The sequence below is a fragment of the Suncus etruscus genome, chromosome 8, assembly GCF_024139225.1.
Source record: "Suncus etruscus isolate mSunEtr1 chromosome 8, mSunEtr1.pri.cur, whole genome shotgun sequence".
NCBI lineage: Eukaryota > Metazoa > Chordata > Mammalia > Eulipotyphla > Soricidae > Suncus > Suncus etruscus.
In genome coordinates, this window is record NC_064855.1 from 65,201,313 (window position 1) to 65,220,088 (window position 18,776).

General features: G+C 39.5%; 1 protein-coding gene across 1 annotated transcript in view; it reads left to right on the top strand.

Moving 5' to 3' along the window:
* Nucleotides 1-4,491: 4,491 nt before the first annotated feature.
* The window catches only part of LCP1 (lymphocyte cytosolic protein 1), a 42,241-nt gene continuing 27,956 nt past the window's right edge, over nt 4,492-18,776 (top strand). Inside the window, 9 exon segments of the mRNA XM_049778897.1 lie at nt 4,492-4,555; nt 5,089-5,252; nt 5,753-5,882; nt 7,602-7,734; nt 12,209-12,290; nt 13,806-13,847; nt 13,849-13,975; nt 15,515-15,527; nt 15,816-15,957. Of these exon segments, the coding sequence (XP_049634854.1) occupies nt 4,492-4,555; nt 5,089-5,252; nt 5,753-5,882; nt 7,602-7,734; nt 12,209-12,290; nt 13,806-13,847; nt 13,849-13,975; nt 15,515-15,527; nt 15,816-15,957 (897 nt within the window).

Consider the following 18,776-nt stretch of genomic DNA (forward strand, 5'->3'; position numbering starts at 1 on the left):
TTCTTTGTAGTAAGCTTCATATTGTGGGGCGGTCCTTTCAGCCCTCATCTCTGTTATTATTGTTTCTGGGTATTATGTCTCTGGATGTTATTACAATACTGTCTTTTTCTTTTTCTTAAATCCCACACCTGAGTGAGACTATTCTGTGTCTATCTCTCTCCTCTGACTTATTATCGAGGAGAGGGAGGAAATAAAGAGCTTCCCAAGTGGTTCTCGGGGTGCCCAAGGACTACTCTTATGACACTAAGGTAACCAGTTTAGGGGCTAAGTTATCCTGCAGTGCCATCTTGGCAGGGCTCAGAGGTCCTCTAGAACTATTTCTGGTGATGCTTGGGGACATCCAGGGCTATGCATGGTAATAATGCTCATGAGGCCCTGGAGTTCCAGGACTCAAACTTGGGTCAGATACATGTTTCACTGTACTAATTGATATACTGTTTTCCCAGTCAGTCATTTAAAAAGAAAGCTAAATTATCTTTTATGTAAAACTTTGTAATATCTGAGAATTACTTCTCATTAAATCTTTTATAGTGATCTCCTTTGTAAAATGAAAAAGGTGGGGTTAAGAAAATGCAAAATTCCTTTTGAACTGTTCTAACATTATCATGATGTTTGGGGTTAATGGGGTGGAGACCTTACAGGTATTTCATGTAGTTAATTTTGTTACATAGTTCAATAGACTTTGTGTTTTACTTCTTTTTTTTTTTTTTTTGGTTTTTGGGCCACACCCATTTGACGCTCAGGGGTTACTCCTGGCTATGCGCTCAGAAATCGCCCCTGGCTTGGGGGGACCATATGGGCCGGGGGGATCGAACGCGGTCCTTCCTTGGCTAGCGCTTGCAAGGCAGACACCTTACCTCCAGCGCCATCTACCCGGACCCGTGTTTTACTTCTTTAATCCTCAGTCTCTTACTAACATTTGCAATATTAATGATGTTCTAGATTATGTATTGTTTGGGACTACTTACTGCCCATGGAGCCTTTTGAGAGTTATTTAATTTCTCCCTGGAATGATGGAGGTAAAACTAGGAATTTGGGTCCCTAATTTCCAGTAGTATTGTATCCACTGTGTCAAGGTGCAGATTCAAGAGAAACTTGGCAATGTGATGCCAGTTTACGGCTGCCAGCCTTATCCTGGCAGTTATATAAGTGGCCATCATTATATTAAATGGAAATATATTGACCCATAAGCCACTACCACCTTCCAGACATAGTTCCAGTACATGAGTGTTCCCAGTTCTTTCTGCTGTTTATAATCAGTAATAAAACTCCATAGAAAATTCATCTGATGGTTTTTTATTTACTTTAAAAAACTTCTTTTTTTTTTTTTTCTGCAGCACTGTGGCAATAGTTCCTACATTCAGACTTCAGGGAACTGGAGTCAGATGCTTTCATTATAAGAAGTCATTCTCAGAAGTCCTTTTTCACTACCTATCTGGGAAATAACAACCTTAAGCAGACTCAAAAATGCTCTTGATTTAAAGAAATGGCTTTTTCTATTTGGGGTAAAAGAAAGTTATTTGATTTTCTTGTATCTTCAACAATAATGTTATAAAATTGAACAATTGGTTTTTACTTTGGCCAAGTGCCTTGGGATTCACTAAGTATTGATTTAATAAATGTAAGTGCTCTCTGAATAACTGGAGGCCAGATGTAACTTAAATGATTGATTTAAGATTTGTCATCTTATATTTAAAATTCAGGCAGTGATTCAAAACAAGGTTCCAAAATTCATCACTTTGAAAAAGATTTTAAAATGGTTCAGGCAGGACATAGTTGAATGATGCAGAGAGGGCCCTGTTTCAAGAAGAGAGATTAAAACAGATCTGAAAAAGCTCTTCATTCACACACTGGAAGGGGCATTCCTTTCCCAACCACATCTCCTTTCTGTTGGGAATTCCCAGGAGTCCACACCCATTATGGTGCCCATAATTTGCCAAATGAAACCCTTGCCAATTATCCTTATGAATTGTAATAGCATATGATAATCCATACCTCAAAATGTGCTGGAATTAAGTTGGGTTTATTATTTTCCAAGCAAACTATAATAGACTATGTAAAGTACCTAATATTTCATCCTATCTCTAATAAGGATCTTCTGAGGAATATTCTGATCTGCATATTTTTACATTAATTATCTCTTCTTTCTGTTTCTCTACTTAGTGAAAAATTTTATATTCAGTTCAATAAGTTAAAAGGTCTCTTCTCAGTTATGAATCTTAATGGTCCTCTTAATGCCAATGCTATACTTTTCCTGCTCTGCTTAGTAGGAGCTACATTTATAAACTCTATCCTAGCAAGACATTGAGAGCTTATATGGAACTTTATTTCATTGGAACTTTAGTTTCCTTATTCTTAAAATGTAGGAGTTGTGAAAAATTATTGAATAGGTTCCTCTTTTTCTCAAAGTTAGATTGGTTTCAAGGCCTACCTGCTTATTCTAATGATGAAAGAGATTCTTTCTAGATATGTCTGAGAGCCTAAAACTGCAAAGTAAAGTATCACAGTAACTTAAGTTGTTGATAATACTGTCTTTAATACACATTTTTTGTGATGGTGTTTGTGAGGGGTCACTCCTATCTGAACTCAGGGGACTATGTATGTTGGGATCAAACCCAAACCTTCGACATGCAAGCTCACCCTGTTGAGCTTTTTCTTCAGTTTTCCCCAAATACCTTTTAAATGAAATCACTGTATATCTGGTTACTTTGACTATTAAAACATGGAAGAACTTTGAATTTGTAACACTTGAAGGCTCACTATTTGACTTCGCTGTGTTAAGAGGTTGATGAATCTTTTAGAGAGTTATAATTATTCAGATTTTCAAGATTTCTTAAATCTTTTCTGTCTGCTACATGTTTTAAGGGAAGTTGTAATGCATGGGAATTAAATTACCCACACTGGCTCTAAGTATCTGAGCAACACTGCATTTCTGAGAACTGAAAAACACCACTCACATTCCCATAGGTGGATTATTAGAGGGTCAGCTTCCCTTTATCCGCCCATACATACTTAAGGAACTTTGTTAACTCCCTTTAAAGTTATAAAATGTATCTGTTGGGGCTGGAATGATAGCATAGTGGGTGGGTGGGGCGTTTACCTTGAATGCAGCTGACCGAGGATGGACAGTGGTTTGAATCCTGGCGTCTTATATGGTCCCCAGAGCTTGCCAGAAACAATTTCTGAGTGCAGAGCCAGGAGTGACCCCTGAGTACTGCTGGGTGTGGTCCCCAAACCAAAAATAAACAAAAAAAAATAAGTAAATAAAATGTATCTGTTGCTTCAGCAAACATTACTCTTACATGTAAACATCAAGACATATCATTAAAAAACTAATATGTAATTTAAACATTTTTGTTATATGTTTATAACAACTATTTCAAAATGTATTTATTTGAGAAACTGTCATTTTCTGAATTCTATTGGTTAACTGCTTTCAGTAGGATCATTTCTTCTGTTCCACATCCCCTCAACTGGGACAATGGAAATGTTAATTTTCAAAAGAGCTGGAATGTTCCAAACCTCTATGAGAGGTGACTGGCACTTATGGTGACTGTCTTTAGGATCTTAGCAAGCATTCCTCTAACAAAAACACAACCCTGTGGTGGGGAATAGTCTCTGGGCATAAATAGCTTAAGTCTTTAACTATAAATGAGTAGCACACTGGAAAGAATAGAATAAAAGAGTTTAGAATCTTCTAGACAGAGAGGACAAGATAGGCAAAATAGAATAGAAAAGGATCATGACTTTACTGTGAACTTTAAGGGTGTCTGCTGATCTGTGATATAAAATATCTCATCTCTGCTCTTCATGTATCCATTGGATATTGATGTGTTTATTAAATGTTCTAAATATCTATACCAACTTAAATTCATGTCATGTTTAATAACTCATGTTTTGGGAGCCGGGATGGAGATTGATATATTGAATCAATGACCAATCTGTGGGCCACTGATGACTGCCCTAAATCTTTTATTCTTGTGTTTGTTTGTCTCATATATATGTCTCATTCTCTGTGACCAACCCCTGCTGAACAGACAGTGCTGATATGGTTGGTTTTGGACAATAGACAACCAGAATTTCTTCACATGGATCAACCATCTCACAGGGTGGCCGTTGAAAAGCAAGAGGCAAAATACCAAAATAAGCTTCTGATAGGAAAGAAAGCATGAGTTTCTAGTTACTTATGTAGTATGGCTTTTGTAGCATTTCACCAAAATCAAAGCAGTATCACCCTGCCTACATTCAAAGTGAGAAAAGCCTCTGTCCTCCTCAGGCTGTGGTGTAGTATGGGGAGACACTGCTGAGAGATGTTTGGAGATGAACAGGTACAGTGTTAGAGAAAAGACTATTTCTTACCTTTTAGGAAGATATAGTCAGGGGTGCAGAGGACTGTTTCTTAATATAGACTTTTAAAAATGTGGAAGTACAAATCATTTCTCATGTTTCCCCTTTGCAGATCTACTGTTTAAAAGTACTTTTTAAAAAAAAATGGCTAGAGTATCTGTGTCCGATGAAGAAATGCTGGAGCTCAGAGAAGCTTTTGCCAAAGTTGGTGAGTAGTATTCCATTCTTTATAAAGAAGCTCCAGAATATTTACAATAAAAATGGGAATAGGAGCCAGAGCTAGCAGAGTTGGAAGGTTGGTTAGAGGAACTGAGAAAACTTATTTTTAAAAGCTATGCTTCAAGAAAATAGCCCCTTCTTCATCTAAACATGGGATATAAACCCTTTCTCACCTGTGACTTTATCTACTAATAGTGCCCAAGATTTATCTTTTCTATTTTTTTTTTATTTTCTTTGTGACTATTCCACACCTTTTCTTACTCTTTATCTCTAAGCCTTTGACTTCTTTCTCCACCTGTTTTTCTAAGATTCCTCTTGGAGTCTGTTGACAGAACCTCTTTTGAAATGTCAAACCATGGGTGTTGCAAATGATGCTCTAGGAGATTCAGACTCTCCTGATGCTTGCTTGCATAGGTCATCCTTAGCATGAGGGTGCTCCTCCCCATAGCACCCACCCCCACCTTTTCTCACCTTCCTTCCCGCTTTTTCCTGGATTGCCCTGAAATTTTGATTGCCTTCCAGACACTGATGGCAATGGCTACATCAGCTGCAATGAGTTGAATGACTTGTTCAAGGCTGCTTGCTTGCCTCTGCCCGGGTACAGAGTGAGAGAAATAACAGAAAACCTGATGGCAACAGGTGATCTGGACCAGGATGGGAGAATCAGCTTTGATGAGTTTATCAAGGTGAGTATGTTACAGAATATAGAGATGCTTTTGAAACTTGGGACTTTTATTCTGCTTGGAAAAGTAGCCAGAAAGCAACATGACCCCTCCAGACTTCAACATGACAGGATCTTTATTGTTTTCTGGGTAATAGATTGGAGTGTTTTGAGCCCAATTAAAAAGAATTAATTTTGGTACTGTGATTTACAGTACTGTATATACATATATATACATATATGTATATATACATATATATGGTAGATTTTCATGCATGCAATGAAAGCACCACACTCTCCACCATAGTGTCTGCTTCTCCAACATTGCTTCAGGGTCCCTCCCATACACCTTTCACCCACAACTCCTACAATTGGTAGGCCCAATGGTATAGACATGTTCTCAGGTGCTGTTGCATTTGATCATTTGTTGTTGTCCGACTATGATTCTTCATGTACTACACATGAAGGAAGTCATTATGTCTCTCTCCTGACTTGACTCAGCATAATGGGTTTGTATTTTTGCAGGTTTTTCATGGCCTAAAAAGCACAGAAGTTGCAAAGACATTTAGAAAAGCAATTAATAAGAAGGAAGGGATTTGTGCTATTGGAGGCACCTCTGAACAGTCTAGTGTTGGCACCCAGCACTCATACTCAGGTATGTAGACTAATGGCTGGACAGTGAAGGTGGAAAAAATGTTGAGATGATGAAAAAAGAGGGAAGGTGGTGAGAGAGCTTTATGGATAGGACCCAAGTATCTAAAAACAGTTTTCAAACTTAAGAGATAAACAAAGACAGCAGCTCACATCAGGTTACTGCCAACATAGTCTGTACTATTCTGAATATAAGTGTACCAATGCTAGGTACACAATATAATAGAGAAACTATTCAAGTTCTAGGTGGAGATCCTCTACCAAATTATCTCATTTGCATTTTTTAGATATTACATTTGATGATGCCAAAATTCCTTGGTAGATTTTCATATGGGTCAGAAAAGTAGTATAGGACTTAAGGCATTTGTCATGCATGCATGCTGTTGACCCAGTTTGGTTCCCAACAGCATTGCTGGTAATAGCCCCTGAGCACAGAGCCAGGAGTAACCCCAAGTAATCCCTAGCACCACCAGGTATCGTCCAAAACCCCCAAAGTGTAACAAAACAATTACAAAAACTTGCTACTCGGGCTTCTACTTCCAAATTTCATGATTACCTTATGTTGAATAATCCAAAGATTGTATTTTCATGGCTTTGAAAGAAAGTTTTGCATTCATTTGGAAGGTTATCATCTAGGAGTCCCCATGGAAATTTCCAAACAGGACAGGACTCTAACAATTTCCAAAATGAATTCTTCCATGTCATGGAAAAATTTAATTTAATTCTGCAATTAATTTAATTTAATTCATTTAATCTTCGAGATACATTAACAGTTAAGTATGATTACTAAGACAAAGAAAGTTTAGCCTTTTATTTTTAAATACAAGCACATTAAAAGCCAATATGATTATGAATCTTTAAAGGCAATGATGTGCTATAGTAGTATTTCTGAAAATTTTGGGACACAATTCTTCTCAGGGAAACTATTGTATTGTATTGTATCTTGAGATCTTATTAAAATTTAGAACAACATCTGACATCTTTACAAATATGAGGAATAATTGTATCATGGGTTTAGTAGCAATATATTATCATTAATAAAGAGGTTCAGCAATAAAAAAAACCTTGTCTGTACTATCCCACATTTTTAGATTTTTTTTTAATATTTGTGTGTTATTAGGGTTCAAACTCAGGGCCTCAAACATGTCAGGTATGTTCTCTACCCTTGAGCCACATACACAAGCCTATTCATCCCACATTAAAATCAACAGGACTGAATTTTATTCTGTAATAGGCCACATTCATGTTTAAATTATATATAGTTGTTTTATAATACATGTTTTTCATAAATATATGCACATATTTACTTCTTATATAATATATTTACATATATAATTTTAAGTCCATTCCATTTTGTTTTGGGACCACATTAGGTGATGTGCATAGTAGGTGATGCGCATAGGCTTTCTCTGGCTTTATACTCAGAGATCACTCATGCGTCAGTGAGTAGGAACTGAACCCAGGACTCCTCTCCTACAAAAAAGTATTTGGTCAGCCTTTTGAGTTATCTCTCAGGCACTTCCTTGTTGTATATTTTATAGTTTGGAGTGAAGAGAGATTCTGTGCATATTTCCCATGCCAGTTAAGTTTTATAAATCAATAAATGTGGAATGATTGAATAATGATTAACTTTGCACTATTTCTCTTTGTCTTGAGAATTCATGTGTCTAATTTTATTTATATCATATTTCACTTTGCAAATAAGCATTTTAATCATTTATAGAGGAAGAGAAGTATGCCTTTGTCAACTGGATTAACAAAGCCCTGGAAAATGACCTTGATTGTCAGCATGTCATCCCAATGAATCCAAATACAGATGATCTCTTCAATGCTGTTGGTGATGGCATTGTGCTTTGGTAAATATCACTTCATCTTTAGTTTCCAAAACTTTACCTAGAATCTTCTAATATACCAACAATAAAGTACACTTATTTTGGACTTTTGGAGCTGAGCTGAATCTAAAATGCTTCTGTAGATCAGTGTTTCTCAACCTCTTCCTACTATGAACTCTTCCTGACTTTAATTGCTGTAACCCATCCCCATTATCCTATTTATGGCCCATAATGTCTTGTGATATGGCCCTTCATTCATTTGATTTTTACCTGTGACTGGCCCCCTTGCAAGTATCCTGGGGTAACAGGAAGTCATATGGCTCCTGGTTGATAAATACAACTCTAAGCAAAGTAATCTCAAAATCAAGTCAAAGGTGCTGGAACAATAGTACAGTGGATAGGACATTTGCCTTGCATGTGGCCTACCTGGGTTCGATCCCTAGCATTTCATATAGTACCCTGAGCACTGCCAAGCATGACCCCTGTGTGCAAAACCAGGAGTAACCCCTGAGCACCATTGGGTGTGGCCTAAAAAACAATAATAAAAATCTAGTCATAATAAGAACTTCAAACTTCCATTGCTTAGATAGAGGAAAGGAAAGCACAGTATGGATATAAGCACAAATATCTAGAGATATAGTAAGATTAAAAGCAATTATTTTTCAGATAGATGTAATTTTGCTTCATCTGAGGGTAACCTACCATGAAAGCAGATATAATTGAGAATAGCAGCTTGGGAATTGAAATTTGATCATTGATAATTGAAGCAATTCAAGCAGTTTATTTAAGCGAATGGACTTTTGAATAGTGTCCATAAATCTATAACTCAAAAATCTAATTTGTGCACAATACAAGGATAAGGATAAATATTTTTTATTTATCAAATTGACCAAATACAGTTGGTCAATTCAAGATGTATTTGGCAATGCCTCTACAGCTTTGACTTTAGTAGCTTGTCTATTGCCATAAGACCTGGTACTAGTGAAGAGGTTTAAAATGTCCAGTCTCAAGTGAACTCAGGATTTGAAAAGAAGATTGGATGGGTGCAATTTTGAGCTTTTGGCACCCACATATCATCTGCCTAAAGATATTCTGCTTTTGGTACTTTACTTATTCAAGTTAACAATGTTTCTTTTTCTTTTTCTTTTTTTTATTTTGTTTTTTGTTTGTTTGTTTGTTTGTTTTTGCTTTTTTGGGCCACACCCTGTAGCCTTCAAGGGATACTCCTGGCTATATGCTCAGAAATCACTCCTGGCTTGGGGACCATATGGGATGCCAGGGATCGAACCAAGGTCCATCCTGGATCAGCCACAGGCAAGGCAAATGCCCTACTGCTGTGCTATCGCTTTGATAGCACATGATGTTTCTTTTTTAAAAGGTTAAAAAGCTTGAAAAATGTATCACAATCTTGGTCTACAGGCTCAGGTCCTAAATCCTTAGTTTTGTGCCAATGACCTTCTTTCTTTACCCCCAACTTCTCTACTCTCCTTGTAGATTTACTTTTCCAAACCACCAACTCACATAGAAAATTTCGCATGAATGGCTGCCTGGTTGCATTTCTCACTACACACTTGATTATAATGATGGCTTTTGACTTTTATTCTATTTTTTAAAACTGTTTGTCCTTATACCTTCTCCAATAAATAAAATTATCATGGAAATTTACAATCTATTCATTTCCAGTGATTGTTTCCTCCATTGAATTCTTTTATTTTTCTATGAAGGGGGAGTTCAGCCACACCCAGAGATGCTCAGGAATTATTCCTGGCTCTGTGCTTGGAGTGACCCTGGATCATCATAACTGGGACCCATATACAGTACTGGGGGCTGAACCAGGCTATCTAGTGTTAGTCTCATGTAAGACAAGCACCTTCATCTTCACCCCTATATTCTCATTCTGGTCTCCTTCACTGAATTCATAAAGAATAGTCTGTAATATTTTAAATACCATTACAATGTCCTTTTTGACCTGTTTTATAGCTTTTCAGATCCACATATATTATCTCTACATTTGATATAAACAATAATATACAAATAGCATATACTTAAAAGTTTTATTTAAAACATTCCCTTTTATATAAAACATTTTTTACAATAGTATTAAAGTTTTCCCCACACCCTCATATAGCTTTTATTTATTTTTCATAAAAGTCTCCAAGGTGCTGCTCAAGAGACCCAGGGGTTTGCCCCTACAATATTCAGTCAATGGAATCAGTACTCAATGCTGCAACCCAAGGATGTGGTGCTGCCAGTTCCCTGCAGGACTACCTGGACCACCTCTGTTGGTGCTTGAGACCCTCCAGAGCAGGGGTCCTCAAACTTTTTAAACAGGGGGCCAGTTCACTGTCCCTCAGACCATTGGAGGGTCTGACTATAGTAAAAACAAAACTTATGAACGAATTCTTATGCACACTGCATATATCTTATTTTGCAATGAAGAAAAAAAAAAACAGATACAAATACAATATGTAGCCCGCGGGCCATAGTTTGAGGACCACTGCTCCAGAGCTATATCTGGTGGTTTTCTTGAGATAATGAAGTGCCAGGGTTTGAATTCAGCTCTAATAAAAGCAAAGCATATGCCTATGACTGGTGAACCATCTCCCCTGTACCCCATACTTGTGTGCATATATGTGAAGTAAAATAATTTTACTGAGTGAGAAAAAGGAATGTTGTGTCATACAGAAAAAAATGGTTGAGACAAATGGCCACAAAGATGATATTACACACAGAGCTGGGATGTAGACAGCCCCAGAATGGGATGCCCACTCCCATACTTTATTAATTTTGGAGTGGCCACTGTTCAGGAAAGGCTGTTTTTGGAGGCTACTCCCAGCTTTGTGATGAACTGTTGATGCCAATAGTTCAGTGATCCGACCCAGGCACCCCCATATGCAAAGACGTGTTCAAGTCCATAGAGTTCTCTCATCAGCCCCCCCCTTTTGGTTTTTGGGCAACACCCAGCGGCATTCAGGGTTTACTCCTGGCTCTGCATGTAAGGCAAATGCCCTACCGCTCTGCCCACTCTGGTTCCAGTCTCCATATATTTTTAAAATTACTTTTTCACCACCTTTCAGGTTCACTACTTATAGTTTCATATTTTGCAAAGTATTAAGTTGGTCAAATTACAGTAAAATACCTTTAGCATATAGGTCTGCGATCATATAATCAACATAAGATAATGTCATAGAAATACAGTTTTAAAAAGCAACCACAATAAAAGGTAATGGCGGTAGTGCTTATAATTTTCAGGGATAAAATATTCTGATTTATCATTATAAAAAGAAACCGTCATACTCAATTTATTAATAAATTTTGTTATTATTCCTTTTTATTTTTTTAACTTTTTTCATCAAACTTGAAGTGATTTAAGAAAATGTTTTATATCTCATTGAATCTTAAATCAATTACTTAGATAAAAGCATTTCTCAAAAATTGACCACTAGCTTTGGATGAATATCTGATCAATGTACTTATGTGAACAAATTTTCTAAAAAATAATACTTTAATATAATATAATAAAACAATAATAATATTGTATTCTAATATAATAATAACTAAAGAGGCATATAAGACATTTTATCATGTAATTGAAAGAATAGTTTGATTGTGTTTAATAGAAATATGGGCAATATATTCTCTGAAATATTCACAGCTCATCTAGTATATAAAATAGACTAGGACCACTATCAGGGCTAAGAAATAAAATATAGGGGCCTGAGTGGATAGGTCACTGTCTTGCATGTGGCCAACTTGTGTTAAATTCCCAGCACCACAATATGTTCCCCTGAGTCTGCCAGGAGTGATCCCTGAGCACAAATCCAGGAGTACACCCTGAGCAGTTCCAAAATAAACAACAACAACAGGGGCCAGAGAGGTAACATGAAGGTAGTGCGTTTGCCTTGCATACAGAAGGATGATGGTTTGAATTCCGGCATCCCATATGGTCCCCCGAGCCTGCCAGGAGTGATTTCTGAGCCTAAAGCCAGGAGTAACCCCTGAGTGATGCCAGGTGTGTCCTAAAAATAAAAAAAAATGCTTTGATTACCTACCTAGAATTTCCTAACATGCTAAAGGAACCAAGATAATTTTACAACTTTTTTTTGTAAATAAGAAGTAAGGTCTTTATTTCCTGCTCAAATATATTAGTATGACTCAAGGGATATGAATCTTTTCCCATTAATATTATAAACATAGTCAAGATATATAACTGATTTTATAATTAAATTCTGGTGGCACAGATTATGTTTCTTGCTTCCTGAGTATTATGAGAACTTTTGGTTTGTTTTTTTGCCATAACTTCAGTGCCCAGGCTCTCTATCTGTTTTGGTGTTTGGGGGAAGCTCCTAGATTGCTCTGGGGACTGTGCAGAACTGAGGATCAAGCATATGCTACAGCCTTTTAACCCTTTTTTCTAGACCCTCAAATTTAATTCCAGTGCAATTGCACTCTGTTATTTAGAAGTACAATTTCTTTTAGTTGATTGTTTCTCTTTCAGTAAAATGATCAACTTGTCAGTGCCAGATACAATTGATGAAAGAACAATCAACAAGAAGAAACTCACCCCATTCACCATACAGGTTTGTCTTCCTTTTATTACTTCATTGTGCTTGGAATAGATAAGCACTTGGTGCTGATTCAGCATTTGTCAGGTGCACAGACATCTCCCCACCTCCATCTGCCTCACCTAAGTGATGACCTGTTGTAATTAACAATTAGAGAGACTCCATTTGAGTTTTCTTCAATTAGAGTGGGTGGAGCAAGGGAAGGAGTGACAGTTGGTAGAGTATTAGTAGGTGGGCCACTTTTGTTACTACTTAAGTTTCTACCACTTATGAATACAGTTCATCTTTGTTGAACTTTAAACTGAAACTTCCCCTGGTAATATACCCTTGACTTGATGCCAAGTATACTGCTTTTTAAGCTGAAAAAATAAGCTGATAAGATCAGCAAACCTTTCTAAGAAGGAGGTAAAAACAGGAAGCTCCACAGCCTTCATAGCATGTTGGCCTGTTGGCCACAGCCTGGGTGTGATAAATATCACTTGCTTTTATTCCATCAGTTTGTGGATTAACTGAATAGTAAGTTGCAATAAGTAAATTGTAGTTTTATGTGAGGTTTCAATATTTTAACATGACTGCTATTCTTTTCCCACAAGTGTGCCTCCTTCTTTTGACAATAGGGTATGACATCCTGTTTAAATTTAACCATGGATGCCTTTAAAAGGGAGAAGTGGTTGCTAAAAAGAGTATAACCATGAATGTATAGATGCACTAAAAGTTAAATCTACCATCATCTTTGCTATCCATATAAATGGTGTTTATTACTCACTTTTCTTCTGATAGTACCTTTCCATCACTGGTGACTTGTGTTCTGTTGTTTCTTTATGTCATAAAAATACCCAACTCTACCTCTAATAGTTTAACATCTTCTTTATGAACCCAAGTAGAAAATAGTCTAGACTAAAAATTGTATTGACTCTACTCCAAATGCATGAGTTACATATCTTGTTGTTGGTTGGAAGAATATATCATCTATAGTGTATGTGTGTTATGTAAGAATGTTTATACTTAAGTAGTCAAGATATTCAATAAATTGCCCCAGTAAAAACTCTGCTATCTTTTTCCATCAATTTGGTTTTGTATCTTTGCCATTCCCTTAGCAACCAGTTTGAAGGTCAAAAGCCATTTGCTCCTCTTTTATGACTTTGAATTACATCAGCAGTTATATTACTAATAATAGCCAGTGACAAGACAATGACTTCCCTCAAAAATGCCCCCTGTACTTGGCTAATGGAAAGGCTTGGTGTGCAGGCCCCACCACAGACAAGATGGGAAATTCTAGCACCCATTAGCTTCATTATGACCGGGTATTCAGCTCAAGGTGCTGATTTGGTTTGTATGGGATTACTGAACCTTTTCTTCTCTTGTAATGATTACTTCCATGTCTTTTCTTCAACTTAAAATCTAATGAAGAGTATGTCTCTAGGCCTTTTAACTTTTTCAGGTAGGAAAACATTGTAGCTGATGCCCTTAGTAATTATTTAGACATCTGAAAAATCAAGAACAACACCTGCATGTTTTTTTCTCCCTCAGGAAAATCTGAACCTAGCTCTGAACTCTGCCTCAGCCATTGGATTGCCACGTGGTTAACATTGGGGGCCTGAAGACTTAAAAGAAGGCAAGGCCTTACCTGGTGCTGGGACTTCTATGGCAAGTCATCAAGATTGGGTTGTTTGCTGACATTGAAATCAGCAGAAATGAAGGTATGAACACATTCCCAAACATGATGGCCAAGACTTTCATTAATGTGCATCATAGGAGCTGTTGAAGGCAGATGTCAGCTAGAAACATCTCACTTCAAAAAAAAAAAAAAAAACTACACAGAGCCTCGGTAATGGTGGTACTTAATGTAATAGATTCTATCTGTCCCTAACCAGACCAAAAGACAGCAAAGGCTTTTTAAGGACCACAGGCTAACAATAAAGCTTGCCTGAGAGTGTAGCTGTCTGGCATTGCTAAGCTCAAGAGCTTTTCCAAGTCCAGTCTGCCTTTAGGAAACTTAATAACCAATTAGATTCTTTTTTAGTGAGTGTCAAGATCAATTTCAAGACCTCACAGAGCACTGAGCATGTATGTCCATGACTCCCCATTTTACTGTTTTAGATATGTGTTGTATGAAGTGATTCACATTCTTATACTACGAAGGTTGCACCAGGGTAGGAAAAACTTCATGTCTTTCACTAATACCAAGCTTTTAAGATTCCAGTGGTCTCATTCACGTATTTAGCTGCCAGTTTTTCTCTCTGCACTTAGCAACATAACTACATTTAAACAGCAGCTGGTCCTTTAGATATGTTTTATTTTGATAAAAAGCACATGTTACCCTTTAGTTTTCAGTATAGATTGTACCAATATTATTTCTATATTTAAATTTTACTTTTATATCCAAAAGGTAACTAGGTATATAGAGATAGTGATTTATAAAGTATGTATATATACATATATATCAAACTACATATGCATTTTATACACATGAAAATACACATTTTTCTATTTCCAAATCACAATAACCAATGAAAAATACAAGGGTACCATGTTTAAAATTTTGGCTTCTGGGCTACACCCAGTGATGTTCAGGGCTTATTGTTGATACTGTGCTCAGGAGTCATTTCTGATAGTGCTGCGGAAATAACCAGGGTCAGTTGAATGCAAGGCAAAAGTTTTACTTCTATATTATCTCTCACCCCCAGTACCATTGTTAAACCAATATGTTAAACAAAATATAGAAAAGAAAAGGAAAGGAAAGCAAATAGAGAACTTAGAACTCACAGGAAGGACAAGCTAGAGTGATAGCACAGCGGTAGGGCACTTGCCTTGCATACTGCCCTCCTAGGATGGATCCGAGTTAAATTCCTGGCATCCTGTATGGTCCCCTGAGCTTGCCAGGAGTGATTTCTGAGTGCAGTGCCAGGAGTAATTCCTGAGCACTGCCGGAACTAAAACATTAAAACAAAACAAAAAAGAACTCACAGGAAGAAATATTGATTTGCAAATAATGATTCTAGCTAAATATAAACCTTCTGGCAGAGCAAAAAATATTTATTCATCTGAGAAAACAGAGGAAAGAGTTGATTACATTTTTGAACTGCTATAATTATGCAAGCAAGCATTTGAAAATATAAAGACTCCTACAGGAATAGACAAAAGTACATTGTCATTATTACAAATTGATCTCCTAAAAGCAAAGCTGTTGCCATATCATGAAAGCATCACCTGGAACACTCAGTATTTTGAGCCAGTAGCCTTGGCTATTCTGTGGTTCTGCCATGGTTTTTTAAATTCAGGCATTACTGCTGCCTTGTATTCTCCACTGAAATATAGATAATTGTATATGTAATTCATAATGCGATACAGCACCTTTAGGGAGTATATTAAGGTATTCTTTCCATCAGAAAGTTCTATTCCAAAAAGCAGTGATAATTCAATTCCTTTGGCTTCCAGCAGAGGTCAGTGAAATTCCTAATGATATCCCCGGTCCAAACCCCATCCCAATACCCTTGCATCCCTGTGTTAATTTATCTTTGTTTATCTGTGCTTCTTTAGCTTTGATTGCACTTTGAGAGAAGGTGAAAGCTTGGAAGATTTGATGAAGCTCTCACCTGAGGATCTCCTGCTAAGATGGGCTAATTATCACCTGGAAAATTGCAGGATGCAACAAACTCAACAACTCAGTTCTGATATCAAGGTAAGAGTCCCTTGGCCTATGACTGTATTCCACAGTGAAAGAATTCCGGTATTGTTTGTTTGCTTGTTGTGGCCACACCCATTTAACGCTCAGAGGTTACTCCTAGCTACGTGCTCAAACAAAAAATCACCCCTGACTTGAGGGGACCATATGGGATGCGGGGGGCGGGGTGTTGAAACCGCGGGTCCGTCCTAGGCTAGCTTGCAAGGCAGACGTCTTACCTCTAGCACCACCTCTCCAGCCCCAGAATTCTGGTATTTTTTAAGGAAGCACAGAGATTCTAGGTCCCAACTCTTCAGAAGCTTTCTTGGGCAAATGAGAGTGCAGAGTTGCTGTGTTCCATCCATTCATCCATCCACCCGTCTGTCCGTCCATCCATCCATCCATCCATCCATCCATCCATCCATCCATCCATCCATACCATCCATCCATCCATCCATCCTCTGGCCCTTTGCAGCTCTTATACTGGGACACATGCAAACTAACTCTCTCTCTCTCTCTCTCCTCTCTCTCTCTCTCTCTCTCTCTCTCCTTCTTCCCCCACCTCCGTCTCCGTCTCCCTCCCCCCCTCCCCTCCCCTCTCCCCTCCTCTCCCCTCCCCTCCCCTCCCCTCCCTCCTCTCCCCTCCCCTCCCCTCCTCTCTCTCCCCTCCTCTCCTCTCCTCTCCCCTCCCCTCCCCTCCTCTCCTCTCCTCTCCTCTCCCCTCCCCTCCCCTCCTCTCCCCTCCCCTCCCTCCCCTCCCCTCCTCTCCCCTCCCCTCCCCTCCTCTCTCTCCCCTCCCCCTCCCCTCCCCTCCTCTCCTCTCTCTCCCCTCCTCTCCTCTCCCCTCCCCATCCCTCCTCCCCTCCTCCCCCCTCCTCTCCCCTCCTCCCCTCCCCTCCCCTCCTCTCCCAGTCCCCTCCTCTCCCCTCCCCTCCCCTCCTCTTCCCCTCCTCTCCCCTCTCTCCTCTCCCTCCTCTCCTCTCTCCCCTCCTCTCCCCTCCTCTCCTCTCCTCTCCCTCCTCCTCCCCTCCTCTCCTCTCTCTCTTCTCCCCTCCCCTCCTCTCCCCTCCCCTCCCCTCCCCTCCCCTCCCCTCCTCTCCCCTCCCCTCCCCTCCCCTCCTCTCCCCTCCTCTCCTCTCCCCTCCTCTCCACTCTCCTCTCCCCTCCTCTCCCCTCCTCCTCCTCTCCTCTCCCCTCCTCTCCCCTCCTCTCCTCTCCCCTCCCCTCCCCTCCTCTCCCTCCTCTCCCCTCCCCTCCCCTCCTCTCCCCTCCTCTCCCCTCCTCTCCCCTCCTCTCCCCTCCTCTCCCCTCCTCTCCCCTCCTCTCCCCTCCCCTCCCCTCCCCTCCCCTCCTCTCCCCTCCTCTCCTCTCCCCTCCTCTCCTCTCCTCTCCCTCCTCTCCCCTCCTCTCCTCTCCTCTCCCCTCCTCTCCCCTCCTCTCCTCTCCCTCCCCCTCCCCTCCTCTCCCCTCCTCTCCCCTCCCCTCCCCTCCACCCCTCCTCATCCCCTCCTCTCCCCTCCTCTCCCCTCCTCTCCCCTCCTCTCCCCTCCCCCCTCCCCTCCCCCGCCCCTCCCCTCCCCTCCCCTTCCTCATCCTCCTCCCCTCCTCTCCCCTCCTCTCCCCTCCCCTCCTCTCCTCTCCTCTCACTCTTCCTCACCTCTCCTCCCTCATCTCTCCTCGCTCTCCCCTCTCCTCTCCTCTCCTCTCCTCTCCTCTCCTCTCCTCTCCTCTCCTCTCCTCTCTCACCAAATTTCAGCAAGTGTCAGCCTCAAAAGAAGCTGGGTCTCCAGAAAAGTCTCAGTATTTGAGAGTAGAGAAATAGAAGAGAGTGAGAATGGAGAGAGGAGAGCTTTCTTGTTTTTAAGTGGAGAGAATGTGGAGTGCTGGGGTATATTTCAAGTTTTAGCAGTGGGAATGTTATCAGTGTGAAATTTGCTTTAAAAAAATGATGGGAATGGGAAGAGGACAGAGGATTTAGATGCTTGCCTTGCATGTGGCAGACCCCAGTTCCACCCCAAGCACAGAGACTGAAGTAAGCCTTGAGAACAACCAGACGTGACCTCCCACAAATTTTGTTTTGGCTTTCATTTATATTAAGTGAGGTATATTTTTAATAAGTAGCAAACACAATGCCTACTGCATGCCTCACTATTCTCATTGCTGTTTACATGTTTTGACTCATTTAACCCTCACAACAAACCTATAAAATAAGATTATTTCCTCATTTTACAGATAGGAAAACTGAGAAAATTTTAGTTTCATTTAAATTCATATAGTTGGGTAATGGGGCTGGAGTTCAAATGAAGAAGTCTCTATGCTATGTGTACTTTACTTCGATAGTCCATACTATAAAACAGTTCATATATTTCCTAACAGTGCTTTGCTATAGTAATCAGAGTTAATTTTTTAAATATTGCAACCCTCCACACTGAGAATTTACCCACAGATTGTAGAAGATAACACCAATCCTATAATACATGTCCAAAGGGGTTTCAACTCTGTGAAAGATTCCACATGAAAGTGAAAGTAGATAGCTAATGGCATTGACAAGAGTTAAACCAAGAAAATTCCTAAGGAGCAAGGAAGGAATATCAGAAGATAGTTTCTAAATAAATGGTGTGAGATACTGGGGTGCAGCTCAAGAGAAATATTTCAGTCCCTACTTTCTCAAAAATGTAAGACATTGGGGCCGGAGCAGTGATGCAGCGGTAAGGCATTTGCCTTGCACACAGCTGACCCAAGACTGACCTCGGTTCGATCCCCTGGTGACACATATGGTCCCCCAAGCCAGGAGCGATTTCTGAGCACATAGCCAGGAGTAAGCCCTGAACATCACC